Genomic DNA, 18,761 nt, shown 5'->3' with positions numbered 1-18,761 from the left:
TACTCTGCCAGAAGTCCCATTTAAATCAATGGGACAACTCAGCCTGAGTAGCAATGGCAGAATCCAGGTCTCAGATTGTAAACTCTTCAAGGGGGGCAGTTATATTTAAATTTGTGTCTTATATAGCAAACACGTTGTGAAGAAAAGAAGGAAAACAATTACCCTCATTGTTTACCATTTGAGCCCAATGGTAACTTTTAGTTCTAAATATAGTACAGTTTACTTATTCCAATGATGTGCCAATTGAACTCAAACCACTAAGTTATACATGAATAACACCACATGAATAAAGTTCTCTGAAATTAAATTTGACATGATCTTCTGTAATAGTATATTGCATCTTTACATTTCACCCCGCCATACTGTAAAGTACAGACGTGTAAAGACTGGCATTTGTATGACTAGCATAGGTAAATGTAGGACTTTGAAAAAAATGCATTATGGCACACAGTTGTGTGACTGGATGTTCCTATCAGCTATACTTAAAATATAAAATTCAGAGCAAATGATCAAAAATAAAACAGTTATTATCTAGGATACCTATCAATTGTCTTTTACTCTGTGTTCATACAGCACCTACCACACTGGGGTCTTGATGCTTATTAAGGACTTTCAGTGCTATCATAGAACAAATAATGCACTGTTTTGTGTCATCTTTTTGTTTTCCTTTGAATATACTGACATCCAGGATCACTGCAGGTTAAAAGCACTTGTTTGGTTCCACACTTCAATATGTACCATACATACTGGTGATATGCTATCCATCAGAGAAGCCTTGTTCATAGGGCTGGAAGAGGTCAGGTAAGTTCATGTTTTCTCCAAAAATTGTCCTAATTAGAGAAACCATATTTTTCTCACTCCTATGTGCAGTGCACACTGAGCCTCTCTGACTGATGGGATCTCACCAACACAACATTCTGAGCAAAAGCAAACAGACTGCATTTGACTTGGATACCGGGACATAAAAAATAAGGTGGAAAAAAATATTTTAAACTATTATCTATTACTAACAAAATTACTGTGGCAAGAGGGGCTTTCAGTACATAGTTCTAAAGTTAAGGATTTGATTTAAAAAAATAATTAATATATATGCAAGTTACCTTGAAAGGAATAAAAAAAGTTTTGACAATTTTAGTTATTTATTTAAGCTACATTATTTTATGTTAGCCATAGCCATTAGAGAACAGATAGTAATATTTTTCTACGATGTTTGTGGAAAAATAGTTATATGATCCTGAGCACAAATAAAAATATCCTTATTACCTCTGGTCTTCTTTCAAGTGCTTCCTTAATTATAGGATGTAATTCTTCTATTAGTTCCCTGGATAAAAATGATAGACCAATCACTGAATTAGTAGTGAAGAAGCAAAATGTCTTACAGAAACAAATGTTGTAAAACTTATATTAAAAATGAAAATATTTCTAGTTTTGCTTTCATTGACAGTGACTTTATGAAACAAATTAATATTTAAAAGACAGGACACAGACTTTGCTAATATGGAAGACAGAACATCAATCTGACATTTCTCAAACTAATAATAACCGAAAAGGAATTTACCATCTATTACAACACAAGTATCTGAGACAGCACAGTATAACAAGCAGCCCCCAGACTTCAGATTTGGTGGCATGTGGCCCAACACTTGTTATTAATAGAATCCCCGCTAGTTCATAGCACTGAGAATATGGACAGTCTGATACCCTTGATGAGTCCTTGAATAGAAAATGACTGACCTGTATTCTGATACAATCTAAGAAGATGTTTGAAAGAATGGCTTTATCTTGGTCAGATGGTAGCATAGCGCTTTCTTATATCTAGACTATAGGCCAATCATCCCCGGTAGTGAAAGGGGTTTGGGCAAGCTGACTGATTCTGGAAGAAATCAGGGACCAATTTAGATAAGAATTTGGGGTGATGACAAATTATGGCCTTATTTTTATGGAATATAGTAAACAATGCCCCAGCCATTAATGCCTGGATCTTTCAAACTCTCCAGGCTCCCAAAGAAGAATAAATATGTGAAATAGAGTCTTTAGAAAAATCTTGTCACTATAAGATGAAAGAATTCAGGAGAGACCTGTCATTGTGAAGAAAATGCCAAAATCACAAACTGGCACACACACACACGGAGTTGAAAGAGAGACCAGGTCATTCAAGGTGAAACTGGTAGTTCAGAACAAAGGGAACAGATGACTGGAAAGAAGAAGATATTTACTGTCTTGCCCAGATGGAGAACCATTTCCATTTCAAACAGTAGGAGTTTCTGGTGGAAGGTTTCCTGTTCTCCAGCAGAAGTTTCTGGACTTACCCAATGCAATCATGTCCAAAATGCTCAACAGCCAGTTTCTGAGCTCTCAGCTCAGGAATCAATGTACAGAATCTGGCTCTACTCCTAGTGCAGATCTACTGAGCTGTGTGGAACTAAAGATTAAAGGATCAAAAACCAAGTGAAGTAAGTCAGAGTGCCATAACTGAAGGGGCCATGCTCAGGTTACAAGAAACACCATGATGCTTTCTCATCTGCTTTTCTGCAGCAATTTGTAATAAGAAATATTGGAGGGAAAGCACAGATAAACATATGACTGGAGCAATGCATCTATTAAAGATTTCAGACGTCTCCCCCCTGAAGCAGAATTGCTTGCACTTAATATTGCGTTCTGTGGCAAACAAGTCCATTCCATAGTCCATCATGCAAGCAGAGCACTGGTCATCGTCAGTTTGAGGGAATCTCTCCTTCTGGGTGCTTAACTTCCTGTGGTGGCTGTTTTCTTCTTCTGGAAGATGGAGAATTGCAAGGGTGACATGGTGATTGACATGAGTTCAAAAATTTCATGGCTTCCTGATCCAGAAGCATTGAGCCCACTTTCCACTGCAAATTGATATAATGCAGAATGGTTGTATAGTCTGTTAAAATCTGAAGAGAGGTGACCTTTGGTTGCAGAATTTCTTGCCCGATGGCTAGACGAGTCTTAATTCCATAAGAATAGCTATACTGAATCAGACCATCCAGTCCAGTATCCTGTCTTCTGACCATGGCCAGAAGGAATAAGCAGGTCACAGCAATTATTGAGGGATCCATCCCCTGTCATCCAGTTCCAGTTTCATGCATTCATAGGTTAGGGACACCTAGAGTATGGGGTTGCGTCCCTGACCATCTTGACTTATAGCCACTGATATACCTATTCTCCATGAACTTATCTAATTTTTTTAAAAACCCAATTATACTTTTGGCCTTCACAACATCCCATGACAAAGAGTTCCACAGTTTGACTTGGTGTTGTGTGAAGAAGTATTTCCTTATAATTGTTTTAAACCTGCAACCTATTAATTTCATTGGGTGACATCTGGTTCTTGTATTATGTAAAGGCATAAATAACACTTCCTTAATTCACTTTCTCCACACCATTCACAATTTTATAGACCTCTATAATATCCTCCCTTAATCATCTCTTTTGTAAGCTGAAAAGTCCAAGTCTTTTTAATCCTCCTCGTATAGAAGTTGTTTCATATCCTAATCATTCATTAGGATATGAAACAAAGTGCCACAAAGTGATCGTTTATTCCTATTGCTCCTCTTCTTCATTCTCTGTACCTTTTCCAATTCTAAAACATCTTTTTTGAGATGGGGTGACCAGAACTAAATTCGGTATTCAAGGTGCGGGCATACCATAAAGTACTATGGATTTATATAGTGGTATAATATTTTCTGTATTATCTATCCCTTTCCTAATGGTTCTGTTAGCTTAGATGCCCTTAGCTTACCACTTAGATGGTACAAAATGTTTCTTTGTCTTCTACAGAGCAGGGGGTGCAAGTGGCTGGTGTATGCCAGACCATCTCAGCTGGCTCTAAATATAGCCTCATTGATAAGAAGTGCCACTGTGCTAGTGCCAGCAGTCTGGATGATATCTAGCAAACTGTGAGTGGAGTCCTGGATTTCCTCTAGAGGGACTGGAGTGCATCCACAATTCTTCTCAGAATCCATCCACAATCCTTCCTCTAGAGGGACTGGAGTGCATCCACAATCCACTCTGGTGGTGATGGTGAGGCTGGTGCAACTGCCTCCTCAGGAGATGAGGATAGTGCCACAAAGTGATTGTTTATTCGTATTGCTCCTCTTCTTCATATTGCTCCTGAGATAACTATGGTTTATCTCAATGAGGCAATCTCTGAACTCTTGCTCTGATCCCCTGAACTCAGGGGTCTCAAATATAGGTCCAGGAATCCTAATAGGACAAGTAGAAGAAAGGATGTGGCCCCATGGAGAGTTTACCTATTGTCCTGCACTAGATATGTCATGTGGAAGGAAGGAGGGAGGAGTCTTGCAGAACCTGAAACCCCTGTATGGGCCACTCTTGTGCCTCAGTGCAGACAAGGGAGTCAGAGTCTTTATCTGGAGTTCATCCAAGGAATGTGTATCCTCATATACCATAACTGGAGCTAATGGTACTGGATGCCTGGTAGAGCAGTGGTTCTCACTCAGGGGTCTGGGGCCGCCTGGGGGGCCATAAGTAGGTTTCAGGGGGTCTGCCAAGAGGGCTGGCATTAGACTTGCTGGGGCCCAGGACAGAAAGCTGAAAGCAGAAAGACTTCAGCCCCAGGGCTCCAAGCTCCACCACCCAGGGCTGAAGCCAAAGCCTGAGCAACTTAGCTTCACGGGACCCCCCGTGGTGTGGGGCACCGAGCAACTGCCCTGCTTGCTACCCCCTAACCCTGGACCTGGCTTTTATATGCAGAAAAAACAGTTGTTGTGGCACACGTGGGCCGTGGAGTTTTTACAGCATGCTGTTGGGGGGGTGGGGGGGGAAGCGTGGCGTGCACCACTCAAAAAGAAAAAGGTTGAGAACCCTATGGTAGAGTCTTAGCTGGTTGACAGTATCGGTGAATGCTGCACCAAAGGAGTGGGTACGTGTCTCGTGATCACTGGTTATGACGATATCAGTGATGTCCAGGTCATATAGAATGTAGTACCCAGCTTTAGAAGATAGGGAGTGGGAAGGGCTTCTGCTTCTTGGTGGATCCGATGGTGTCTATTTAGGTTAGATCGGGGGAGCTGATACTGCAGAATCCTCCTTTTACCATGAGATGGTATTGTTGGTATAGTCAGCAGTCATTGCCTTCCTCATCTTGCTGGGGCCACTCACTTCAGAGCACTCTTGGCTCTCAGTGCTAACAGTGCAGATTCATGCTCCCTGTCTGCTCCTGACACACCTGTACCAGAGCATGGAGTCTCACCACATCTGAATGTAGGGGATTAGATGAGATCATCTTCTTAGATGAGGACTTGGGAGCTGTTTTTTGCTTGTTTCTTATGCAAGTGTTTGCTCATACTCTCCTTCCATCTGCACTGTCTGCTGGGGTCTTCAGTTGTGACCTCCAATGATCCAGAGTCAGGGAGTAGTGTACTCAGAAGGGCACGTCTTAATGCCTCCAGCCAATGTACAGGGGGGTCTGATAGCTCAGGGTTGCTGGACTGGGGCCTCAAAGAGGACTACATCAAGAAAATTCAGAGCGAGAATACTCAAATGTCAAGTCCGAGAGAGAAAGGCATGACAAATATTGCACTTGGAGGGAATATGTGACTCCCAAAACCAACATAAACAAGTATTGTGGAACTTACTAACCAGGAAGACCAGGGACAGGCCATGCATGACTTAATGCCAAGGATCTTGGGCATGCTTCATATCCCAGGAACCTCCAGACCTCTGCTAAGACTGACCGACTGACAAAGAGTAAAACTAAATTAACTATAAGACAAAGGAGAACTATTTACAACAAACCTGAACTGGAAGCAGGAATGCTAGCAAAGCTGCAGACATTGGAAGAATTCTGTCTCAGAGCACGAACAGCAGAAAGGAACTGAACAGGTGGTCAGTCCACACCACTCCTTATGCCTTCAGTTTGGAGCACAAAGGTGCAGGTGCAGACAAAAGGATGCTCCTAGTAAAAAATCTTCCAGCCTCAGGTGCATGGAGCAGATACACACATCGAATAAAATACGTATAGAGGAGCATCACTCGAAGAAGGAGGGCCCGTTTTGCTGCTTTTATTGGCTTAGTCAATTCTCTATGAGTATTTTTTGCTGCTGGAGGCTCATAATTTATGAATGTAAATTTAATTAACAGTTAGGGTGCTGAGAGCTTTTTGTATTGATGGTTTTTATTGTTATTTAAATATAAAAAACAAACGTCAAATATCACAGGAGGCACAGTGAGCTGTAGGACCATGTAACTGAGATGAGGAAATGTACCGTTCTAACCCAAAACTACAGCAACAACTACTGACTGACCTTGAGAGCTAGTGTGATTTGGGCTTCAAGTGCAGTCTGTGTATCTATTATTTCAATATCTAGCAACCTTTGTCACACGTCTAACGGCTAACAAACAGGATCTATTCATTGGAGTTTTCAAGCCTGTTGGATATTTCTTTGTGTGTGGTTTTTAAAAGTTAAACTGAAATCAGAGTTCAGAACACTTTCATGATCAATTAGCAATAAAATGGTTAGAGCACAAAAATTACCTAAAAGCTCCTGGATTGGTCCTGCCAAGTCCCAGCACAAGGGATTCTGTAATTTCCATGCTCTCAGAGCGCATCATTGGAACTATGTGCTTAAACAAGGATGAAGGGGACGGACTGCCAATAATCTGAAGGAGAAAACAGAATATTTTTTTCTAGAAAGTAGTTATACAGTATCCAGCTGGTAGCATTAAAAAAAGTTTAATTTTATTTTAAATTATTTCCAAACTGAGAAGTTACTTGAAATAGTTATTATGAAAGGGAAACTTTTGCTCTAAACCAGTAACAAGAGTCTCTCTGCATCATATTTTCATATCTTTATTAGGATGTTTTGTCCTTCCCTCACTTGTACAAATCTCATTTCCATTTGTAGACTGATACTTCTGGTTTTATATCAGGGTTTCTTTCTTGAGGGGATTAGCATAGAAACAAACATCTCCTCTACTTCTTTGGAATACAGGATCTCTCATATTGCATAAGGCTCCAGACCAAGTGCACAGGTTTCAGTGACCTCCATAATATTGACATTATCTTCTTCCAGGCTGTACCTTTCGCCTGGAGAGCACCTCAAAAACCTGTCAAGCTGATACCTTTCCCTCATTCAAATCCCTCCTAAAAACTCACTGTGACACAGAAATCTCTTGGTGCCATCTGACAGAGGACCCAGGATGCATAAGGATTACAGGGATTCCCGGGTGTTTGGTATCTACATACTAGATCACCAAAGCGTGTCATGTAAGGTCTCTACTGAAAGCCCATGTCACGTCAGCCCTCATAATCATTGTGAAATGTTATGTAAAGATAATAGGTAAGGAGCTATGTATAGATACTGAAAATTATGTTCTTAAGGTCTGTGATTTGGGGCTGGTCACCATAAGGTGAGAAGCATGTTTCTTTCAGGCATGAAACGTTTATGTGTCTGTCTACAAGTAAATTGCGTATTGTATGGTTCACAATGGAGACCCATTTACAGTCGAGTCAAATGCTAACCAAGGGACTGTGAAATCTTTCAATGAGGAAATCTACAGGAAGAAATAAACCAGCAGGAGGGAGTCCTATTTACAAGTGATTTTTGGATTATAACTGTAGGTACAGAGCCGGTCTGCATCCTGTACTGAGGGGACCAGCTGAGAGTGTGGCTTGTTTTGTAAAAATGGGATCACAGTATAGCTGGCTGAAAAATGCTGGTAAGTAATACTAGGTTCTAGAATGCATGTTATGATCTTATTTTATATGTAACCCTTTGTTTAATATTTCCATCTACTTGCTATTACCAGAATCTCTCTTTTTTTTGGTTAAATAAAGTCCTTATTTTCACTATAAACATATCAAAGTGCTGTGTGTTTAGCGGAGTGGTGATCCTGAGGTAAAACAGGTAAACTGGCATGTACTATTCCTTTGGGAGTACTGAATCTGTGAATTCTGTGAGTGCCCAGTGAAACAGAAGCTGGACACTCCAGGGGGATGTCCGTAGGACTTGGGGTTGGAGTGTACACCTGTAAAAAGAAAGTGGGGCCTGAGGACACCTAGAAGGCAGTGCTTGTGTGGCCAAAGGCTGGAGGTGTTGGGGAACTGACCCACAGCAAGCACAGACAAGGCTTCTTCACACTAAAGACAGGTGATAGTTAGGTGTCTCACTATTCTGAATACTCCCAGCAAGCATCGCTCTCACTTCAACTGTAAAGTCTATAAAAAATTAACTTATTAATTTTCATTATTATCAAATATAAAGATTTTATTCACAACAAAGAGGACATGCAGTAACCACATCAGAGCATAATCTTTTTTATGTAACTTTCCTTTTCCCTTCCTGTCCCCATCATGTTTATTCTTTTTCTCACTGGCTGTATCCTATCTAGGTTCTAGGTTATAAACTCTTTGTTGCAGGGAAATACACCTATTTGCTTTGTGACGGACCAGGCACATCAGTAGTGAGCAAGAAGGGCGGACTATAGAATATACATTGACAACACATCTTGAAGAACCACCATTAGTACAAGGTAAGCAACCATTTCTTCTTTTCCAAGTGTGTGTCCATATATATTCCACTGTCTGTGACTCACAAGCAGTGACCTAGATCACTGTAGGTGAGTTCAAGAGTCTACCTGAACGGTAATTGCAAGACAGCCTTCCCAATGTGGGCATCAGATCTTGATGCTGTCTCTATAGACCACTGTTGGGTAAATGCTCTATGTATCTCTATTATTGAAACATTTCTCAAGAAGGTTGTAGAAGCTGCTTGAGCTCTCACACTGTGGACAGTAATCCTCAATGGTGGGTCTAACTTGGCTATTTCATAGCATAACTTAATACACATAGAAATCCAATTAAAAAATCTCTGCTTTATATAGCCTGACCTTTCATCCTATCTTGAGATAAGCTATAAACAATCTAGGGGACACCCTAACTAGCTTAGTCCTGTCAAGGTAGACGGAGAGTGCCCTAAGTAAATGTACGGTGTAAAGCTAGCTCCTTCTTTGTTGAATGTGGACTGAGAAAGACTACAGACAGACAAATTAGTTGGTAGAGATGAAAGTCAGTCAGAGACTATCTTTGGTAATAATGGCAGATAAAATCTCAAAGTCATTCTGCCTTTAAAAAATATAGTGTACTGAGGTCTTATCATGAGTGCTTGTTTTTCTGCCACCCTTCCAGCAGATGTTATTGATACTAGAAAGTTGAATAGGTGAAAGAAGGAATATGTTTCTTAGGGCTCAAGAGGTGGCCCCATCAAACCCATCAGAACAATGTTAGATCCCAAGGAAGTGGAAGTCTCCTGACTGAGGGATACATCAGCATAAGGCTTTTCAGCAAGCTCTGAGAGGGAGTTTGGGTGCAGGAGGGGGCTCTGGGCTGGATCAGAGTGTTGGGGTGCAGGGTGTGGGCTCTGAGAGGGAGTTTGGGTGCAGGAGGAGGTACAGGATGCTGGCTCTGGGGGGGGGTCAGGGCTGGAGCTTGGGGTGCAGGAGGGAGCTCAGGGCTGGGGTGTGGCCTCCTGCTGAGGAGCACTTACCTCCGGCGACTCCCAGTTGGCAGTGCAGCATGGCTGTCGCTACGGCAGGCTCCCCTACCCCAGCTCCACACTGCTCCCAGAAGGGGCCAACATGTCCCTGCAGCTCCGGGAGGGTGTGGGAGGCACATGGCTCCACACGCTGCCCCTCTGTAAGCACCACCCCCGCAGCTCCTATTCGCCACAGCTCCCCGTTTCCGACCAATGGGAGCTGCGGAGGCAGTGCTTGCAGGCAGGAGCAGAGCATGGAGGAAGACCCCGCCCCATGGGCCACGTGGCTGTTTCCGGGAGCAGCGTGGGGCTGGGGCACGCAGGGAGCCTGCCTTAACAGCAGCCCCACCACACCACCAGAGTTTGCAATCGACTGGGAGATCCTCTAGGATCAACCAGTTGATCATGATCGACAAGTTGGTGACCACTGCCCTATAGCAACCTACTCACCACAGATACCAATTGAAATTTCTATAGCAAACCACAAGTCTCTTCTGCTCACTATGTTAGTGGTAAAGAAAGTTGAAGAGAACGTTCAAGCATTAAAGAAAATTAGAGGCTAGCATTACGATTTCCAGTTTTTTCCTGGTCATTCAGAAACTTTTAGGGAGAGCCTTCTTCAGATCTGCCAGCCAGGTACTGAGCTCTCAATACAAAGTACCAGATGAAATAAACTTAGTTAACAAGTCATTCTTTCTCAAAACTGTACTCTAGCATTTTTTTTAAATGGAATTTTTACAGCCACTGTCCATCCATTGTAATGGATTTCTTTTTAACAACTCAGGTTATGGCAGAGGCCATCAGCAGTCAAATAATTCCTTTGACTACACCTACACAGCCTGTGGATAGGGAATAGTTGGTCTGTAATGCAGCTGTATTCAGGGCTCTTACCTAATGTTCTCCAAGTCATTACAGGTAGAGAGCATTTTTTTCTACCTTTTCCCTTAGGAGGGAAAATGCACTATGGGAGTTTTGCTGACTATCCAAATCACATTTTTATATTGGGTTAAGTAAAGTACCTTAAACTTCTATAATGAGAAATTCCCAATCCTGCAAGGCAAACTCCTTGGATTAAGAGGGCCTTGGATGTTTTACTGTATTTGCCATTTTTAGAGGAAGAAGGTAAACCTTCTGGGGACCTATGCTCTGGCTCCATGTGGAGTCTCAAAGAACTTTAAGTTCCTGTCAATGGGTGCCCTCCTCCCAACTAGGGAAGAGGTCCTGGTAACAGAAGGAACAAAATAAGAAGCTCCCTGCCAGGGAAGAAATGTGCTCTACAATCCAAAAACTGCCTTCCTCTTCTCTTTAGGGGAAGCCACCATGTTGAAAAACTTTTAAGAACAAAAAGATCCATATCTGATGCAAAACAAAGCAAAAAGATGACGGGCGTCTCTGGTTGGGGAAAACACTGAAAAGTGTCAAAATCCTGAAAAGTAGATTGATTCAATCACTGGAATGAGATTAGTTTATTAGCCTAAAACTGCAGAATTCTACCTGCTCATTTGCTTGAAGACATAACTCTTTAAAGATAAATAAAGTATCAACTTTTTTCATCATCATCAGAGCAGACTTTATGTTTGGCAATTTTTTTTCCATCATCATCATCAGAGCAGATTTTATGCCTTGACAATTTTGGCAAGATTTAGCTTTAGATTAAGGGAGGTTAAGCAGAAAAAAATAGGTATAATTTGCTGATATGTCCCATTTCATTGTTTTTTATTTGACAAAAGCAAGGTGGTAGTAGCATAACAATGTTTTTTCATAAATCAGAAAAGCATTTTGAAATAGGGGATGTGCTGTAAGTCTTAAACATTTTTATGTTACTGAAATATTCAGAGCCACTCAGAAAATGTCAGAAGAACCTACTTTTGAATCAATGCTATAACCACTGTCAGGAGTAGACGCCAGCGTCTCAGGAGGGGAACATCTCACAGAACCTGCAGATGTGGAAGAGGATGTGGAAGTTGCTGCACTGCAGCAAAGAATCAGGTAATTTCTCCAGAGCCCAATATATGAATCACTACTTGTAGTAGTATTTACTTTCTTGGCATTGATAGGGCTGCTATAAAAAGAAAAAAATAGGTGGAAAAATAACACAAATTTAGAAAATGCAATTTACACACTTCATTTTATTCTCCGCTGAATTTTATTTTTTAAATTGTGTATATGCCCTTACGTGTGATCCTTAACATTATATTCTCTACTCTGATTTAATTAGTGAAGGCTGGTGCTATACAGCAAATTGAACTATAAAAAATATGCATTATTGCTAATATACATCACTTCTAAAGTACAATATAGTCAAAAGGCATGAATTAATCTTTACAGCATACTATTTCTCCTCTAAAACCAATCAATCATTTCAGTTAATTTTCTGTTGTTAATATTAAAGCAAGATTAAACCATAGGAAATAATAGTGCTGTATATCTACAGAATATTGAAATTTAATGGGTATTGTAATTTCAATAAATGTTAAAAAAGAGGTTTAATATACTGTGGTATATTCAATTAACTTAAGAAGTGAACTTACTTAATGTCAACCTGTGGAGACAACAGTTGGAGTCTTGTGTAAGCAAACATCCAAGCATAGCTTACAGCTGTTGGGCAGTGTTTTGGAAGATTTTCCTGTTTCATAAAACTGGAGAGGCTTACAATCCATGGATCTTGGCCCTGGGTCACATGTGCAAATATCCATATATGTGATGGACTCACCACATCAAACTGGTGGCTGATTGGGGAGGAGCTCCAGTCAGCTAATGTTTGTAAATCTATTGAACTGCGGCAATACAGTAAAGTAGTCTGTGTACATAAACAGAGCAAACAGACATTTAATATACGTATCCGTTTTTTTATTTGCATAACTGAATGTCTAAAAAAGCTTTAAGTCATAAAATGAGCACACACAGTGAGTAGACTGATAGATTATTAAGGCTGCAATTCAGTCATGGTAATCATGGAATACGTGATTTCCAAAGACCTCCATGACTTCTGCCAGCACCAGCTGGGAGCTGCAGGGCCCCCAGCTACCTATGGAGGCAGGGAGTTGGGGGGTACTCCTGCAGCTCCCGGCCACCATAGAGGACAGGGGGATCTGCCTCTCCCAGCTGCCATGGGCAGCCAGGGGGACCCCCGCCACTCCCGGCCGCCATGAGGGGCAGGGGGGATCCCCGGAGCTCCCAGCCATGGGGGGGAGTAGGGAGAATCCCCACCGCTACAAGCGGCAAAAGGGACCCTGGCAGCTCCCAGCCACGTCTGGGAGGATCCCCAAAGCTCCGAGCCACCGCCGGAGGCAGGGGGGACCCCTGCAGCTTGGAGCCACCAGTGTAGGGGGACCCTGTAAGCTTCCTCCCCCCTGCTAGCTGCCCAGACTACCCATTTTGTCATGGCTATTTTTAGTAAAAATGAAGGACAGGTGATGGGCTTCTGTGAATTTTTCATTATTGCCCATGACCTGTCCTTCATTTTTACTAGAAGTATCTGTGACAAAAACTTAGCCTTAATTATTATTAATTTTGTCTTACAAAAAAACTGCTAGAGGGCACCAATACATAGCTAAGCTGTTTTCTCTTTCTCCGAAGAAAAGGAATTGGCCATTAGACGCGATCCAGTTTTATATTCAGCCTTTGGCTCATTAATGACCTACTTTTTTGGATGATATTAAATTCTGAAATCTTTAGTAGTGATCTCCAAGTCACACACCAGAAGCTTCTATAGTGATCTCCAAGTCACACACCAGAAGCTTCTAAACTGAAGAGGAGAGAAATCTATCCTTGATAAATCATTTTTTAAAGAAACAGAAATCTATCACATTCCCTTCATAGAAGGGGATCAGAGGATTCCCCAACAGTGCCAGAAGAGCAGACAACATCTTGCAAAGAAAAGGGAACTAATCTGAGACTTTTTACTTTTTCAGACACCTACACAAACTGTATTGTTTGTTTATAGGGGATATATCTTGCACAAAAAGAAAGCAGTTTTTTACCACGGAACATAAAGATAAGCACATTTGGATTCCAGACGTGGGTGTGCATGTGCGCAATACACCAGAGCTGTTTCTAGTAGTGTTCGTTGACCTGCACATGTGTCACCTGTGTGGTGTACCTGAGGCTTTAAGAGGCTGTGCGGGTCGACGCTGCTCCAGGTCCCTCTCACCAGCAAGTGAGAGAGCCCACAGCAGAGGAGATGGAGGGCGGGTATTGGAATCCAAATAGGGACCACGCATCTCCAAGAACCTCCAGTTACAGTAACCCCCTTTTCTTCTATGAGTGATGGTCCGTATATGGATTCCAGACATGGGTGCAGAGCAAGCAGTGCTCAGTGCGGAGGTGGGTGTGAAGACTTGCAGGAAGTCTCAGTCTGCAGGACGGCATGGCCAACTGCTGCATCTGCTGCCACTGGTGGGGTGATGGCGTAGTGAACGTAAAGATATGGACAGAAGACCACATGGCCATCCTACAAATGTCCTGCATGAACATCTGTAAGGAAAACCAATGAGGTGGTATGCACCAATGTGGAGTGAGTTTTATTCCAGGGGGTGAAGGAACATGAGAGAGGGCATAGCTTTCCTCGATGCAATGGGAGATCCATTTAGAGAGGCATTATGAGGAGAGGGTGTGCTCCCAACAGCACTCAACAATGGCGAGAAATTGTTTGGGCAAGGCCTGGAAGGCGCAGGTGTGTTGGAGATAAAAGGCCAGTGCATAGTGGACATTGTGAGAATGCAACATGCGCGCCCTAGGAGAGGTGTGCAGTTTGGGGTAGAATATTGAAAGATGGACAGATCCTTTGAGGTGAAACGGAACTGCCACCTTGGCAAGAAACTTGGGGTGAGTTGCAGGGGGACTTTATCTTTGTTGAAGACGACAAAGGGGCGGGTCAGTCATCCTGGCCGCCAGCTCACTAACCCGACTTACCGATGTGATGACCATCAAGATCACCTTTAGAGAGAGGTGGGCAAGAGATCAGGTTGTGAAGGATTCAAAGGACAGCCTTGTGAGGGCAAAGACAAGACTGAGGTCCCAAGAGGGAGCTGACTTCTGCACTGATGGGAAGACATCAAGTAGATTGCAGAGAAAGGAGGCAGTGGTCGGGTGGAGTGAAGGTGAAGAACCCATCCACAGGAAGGAGGAAGGCGCTGAGCGCTGACAGATGGACGCAGACGGAGGAGTGGGCAAGGCCTGACCGCCTAAAATGGAGAATGTAATTGAAGAGATGGAGTCCAGAGGTTAGTGTTGGCAGTGTGGCCAAGTGGTGAAGCGCCGCCATTTTGCTTGATAGCAGACCCTGGCAGATGGTCGTCTGCAGCACATGAGGACGTCGCATACTCACATGGAGCATGCCTTGTCTACACATGAACCCCATTAAAATATCAAGCTGTCAAGTGGAGCAGGCATGGATTAGGGTGCTGCAGATAGACATGTGACTGTGTGCGGAGGTCTGGGAGGTGAGGAACTGGATCGGGGGGCAGGCAGAGAAGTGGAAGAGATTGGTGAACTAATATTGGTGGAAGCAAAAGGGGGCTACGAGGATGAGCCACGCTCAATCTCGCTGAACCTTCTGCAGGATTTGCAGCAGCAGGGGATGGGCGGGAAAGTATAAGGGAATTTGGTGGTCGAGGGCAGAAGTGCATTGCCCTGGGAACACACCCTGAGGACTCCTCTGGAGCAGAAGAGAGGAAGCTTGTGGTTTGCAGTGGTCATGAAGAGGTCCCAGTGCAGCATGCCCCACTGGCAAAAGACTGAGCAGAGCATGGGGTTGTGTAGCTCCTGCCATAGGCGCCAACTTTTCCCAGCGCCAGTGGGTGCTCGCCCCCGCGCCGCCCCCACCCTGCCCCGCCCCGTCTAGCCCCTGCCCAGTTCCCATTCCAACCCCTTTCCCAAATCCCCGCCCCAACTCTGCCTCTTCCTAGAGTGAGCCACATTCCTCCTCCTCCCCCCCTCCCTCCCTGCACTTGTCGCCATGAAACAGCTGTTTCGCGGCTGCAAGCACTGGGAGGAGAAATGGGGACACGGCACGCTCCAGGAGGCGGTGGAGCAGAAGTGAGCGGGGGTGGGGAGCTGCCAGTGGGTGCAGAGGACCCACCAATTATTCCCCGTGGTGCTCCAGCCCTGGAGCACCCATGGAGTCAGCGCCTTTGGCTCCTGCTTATGACTGGTGTAGAAGGACCTGCTGAACGTGTCCTCCAGGGAGTTGCTGTTACCCGGGAGATTCATGGCATGGATGGTGAGTCCATACCTGAGCCACCAGTTCCAGAGGCGAATGGCCTCTGTGCAGAGGGAGGGGGACCTGGCACCATCCTTCCTGTTGATATACACATATGTTGTTGGATAGCAGTTGAACATGCCAGAATCTGATCGGGGCAGGAATGCCCAAAAGGCAAGGTGGGTAGCCTGCAGTTCCAGGATTTGATCTGCATCTGAGCTTCTCTGGACTGTATGAGCACTCCACCTGATGAGCGAGGCATCTGTGGTGACAGTGATGCGGGGAGTGGGACGGGTATAAGGGATGCTGGCCAGGACTTTGCATGGGTTGGTCCACCACGTGAGGGAAGCCAGGACGGAGGGTGGGAGCAGGACTGCCTTGCCAGGTGATCCATCTGCAGTTTGCACACTGACCGGAGCCAACGCATATGCAGATGGACATATGGAGTCACAGAAGTGCAGGTCGCCATGTGGCCAACGAGGAAGAGACACTGGCAAATACACATATGTGGATTGCAATGCAGCTGTGTGATAAGCGAGATGAGGGCAGCAAAACCATCTGTGGGAGAAAAACTTGGACCGTGAGAGAGTCCAGGCATGCCCCGAGGAAGGTGAGCATACAGGTAGGGACGAGAATTTACTTGTCCTCATTGATGCAGATACCCAGGCAAGCAAGGAGGGTCTGGATCATGGAGAGGAAACAGTTGCGGGATGGCACAACAAGGAGCCAGTCATCAGGTAAGGAAACATGGAGTGGCCAAGACAAAGCATTTGGGTCGCGATGACAGTGAAGATCTTTATGAACACATGGGAGGCAGTGGCGATACTGAAGAGGAGGACCCGGGGGAGGACTCATCTGACAGTGAGAATGTCCCATCGTGAAACAGAGGAACTTTTGATGAGCTGGATGGATGTCTATATGAAAGTATCAATCCTTCATACTGAAAGCCATAAACCATACCCCCTGGGGGAGGGATGGGATATTGAGAGGGAGCGTGACCATCCGGAACCAGAATTTGTGTATGAATTTGTTCAGGGACTGGAGATCCAGAATGGGGTGGCAGCCATCCCCCTTCTTTGGCATAAGGAATTAAGGGGAGTAGAACCCACAGCCACAGTAGTACTGCGGGACGCATTCTATGGTGCCTTTCCAAAGGAGGGTGTCCACTTCCTCTCAGAGGAGATCACATTGGGAAGGATCCCCATGACCACCATGAGATGGGCAACAAGGGGGGAATGAGAGGAACTCTATCAGATACCCCTTGTGAACAACGTCCAGCACCCATCAATTGGTAATAATCTTGCCCCTATTGCGGCAAAACAGGGGAAGATGACCTGGGGCAATGTGGAAAAGGTGGAGGAAGGTTTGCGGGTCTTGGGGAGAGCCAAAATGGCTGCTTTGAGGGATGTTGCGAGAAGGCCGAGGTAGCAGAGGTGGCAGTGGCGGAGTAACAGGGTTGTTAGGTGCACAGGCGATGACGAGACTGCTCCTGTGGGTGTTGCGAATAGGGCTGGTAGACAATGCGGGGATGGGGGGGCAAAGACTGCCTCTGTTGCCTGCTGGTATATGGGTCACTGGGCATCAGCGTGCTTCGGAGCTAGTGGAACCAGCCTCAGCAGAAGGGCCATACGTTGGTGGTAGGGCAGTCGTTGCCAACAATCCAGGCTATAGGATCACACAGAGGAGAATAAAGGGGCTGGCTCAGAGGACCATTCAGATTCCGAGAACAGGTCTGGCAGTATGAGGCAGAGCGGAGCAGGGCACTGTGCAAGCAAGAGATGTTCATCCACCCAAGATGGGAACCCCAAGATGACCGGGGAGCCAGGGCACCAAGGAGAGCTAGTGTACGGGGCATCAGTTCAGCTGTGGGCATCAGTGGAGACAGGGGTCCCAGCATGCGCAGGATCGTGCGTGAGAGTCTCGGTGGGGGAGGGGAGCGGGAGGCATCAACAGTGCCAGAGGTGAAGGCAGTGTACTGGTGGCCATGACTGGAGGTAGTGCCGGCGGGTCACAGCACTTTTTGGACTTATGCTCCGTGCAAGGCTTCTTAGGAGGCAAAGCAGCTGGGTCGACGTGCAACTTCTAACCCAACCTGGGAGCCAATGCTGTGTTTAGAGGCAGTCCATGTCAAGAAGCCACCCTTATATCCATGCCCATACTTCTCATGCTCACGGTGCGGCTTCGGCAGTTGCGGCAGTACTGTGGGTGCCAGCACACGAGAAGGGATCAGGGGAGTCCTCACCGGTGGTGACAGGTGTTGCTCCAGCAGATCCACTCGTTCTGGATCCAATTGAGCATGTGTGTTCATAGCCTCCTCCATCAGATGTTTGCAGAGGCAAAGTTCCTTAGCTTCTCAAGTCCGAGATGGGAACAAGCGGCAGCTGGAGCAATAAAGACAACCTGGGTGTTCGTCGCTCACAAAGAAGGAGCATGTGCACGAAGCACAGCTTTTGAAGCCAGCTTGCCGGGGCACATGATAGCTGCTAGTTCACAGACCTGTCTGGCTGAAGTAATGGCTACCAGGAGTATCATTTTCATCAAAAGGTGGGAAAGGGAGCATGTTGCCAGTGGCTTAAGGGTGGCTTCATGAGGGTAGAAACAATGAGATTAAGGTCCCACTTCAGTACTGGTGGAAAGGCATTGAGTAAACCCTTCATGAAACAGATGGCGGTAGGGTGCATAACACTAAGGTGCCATCCATCAAACGGGATGACCCAAAATTAGTAGTGTTGGTGTCCACCCCAAAAACAGAGAAAAACTTGCAGTGGGCTGGGTGAATATCAACATGGAAGTAAACATCCTTCATGTTGAGAGCCGCAAACCAGGCTCCCTGGGGAAGGGAGGGAATACTCAATGCCAGCATTACTATGCAGAACTTGGACTTTCTGATAAAAGTGTTCAGCATCTGAAGATCTAGAATCAAGTTCTTTTGGAGGTGGAGCTCTCAAGCTTCCCAGGTTCCAGGCAGGAAGGACTTGCAAATGGAGCAGCAAGTCATAATATGTGCCTCGCTGAGGCAGTAAAGGCAACTCTGGTGCTGG

General features: G+C 44.9%; 1 protein-coding gene across 11 annotated transcripts in view; it reads right to left on the bottom strand.

Moving 5' to 3' along the window:
* Positions 1 to 18,761, bottom strand: part of FRYL (FRY like transcription coactivator) — a 427,650-nt gene that overhangs the window by 158,462 nt on the left and 250,427 nt on the right. For all 11 annotated transcript variants that reach the window (XM_077815668.1, XM_077815661.1, XM_077815665.1 and 8 more), the window contains 4 exons: positions 12,050 to 12,318; positions 11,385 to 11,580; positions 6,521 to 6,645; positions 1,264 to 1,321 (listed from right to left, as the gene is read on the bottom strand). In XM_077815668.1, the coding sequence (XP_077671794.1) occupies positions 1,264 to 1,321; positions 6,521 to 6,645; positions 11,385 to 11,580; positions 12,050 to 12,318 (648 nt within the window). The remainder of the gene's footprint in view (positions 1 to 1,263; positions 1,322 to 6,520; positions 6,646 to 11,384; positions 11,581 to 12,049; positions 12,319 to 18,761) is intronic.

This window comes from Eretmochelys imbricata, chromosome 4, assembly GCF_965152235.1.
Source record: "Eretmochelys imbricata isolate rEreImb1 chromosome 4, rEreImb1.hap1, whole genome shotgun sequence".
NCBI classification, from domain to species: Eukaryota; Metazoa; Chordata; order Testudines; family Cheloniidae; genus Eretmochelys; species Eretmochelys imbricata.
The sequence above is the reverse complement of the archived record's forward strand: the minus strand, read 5'-3'. Positions and strand labels throughout refer to the sequence as shown.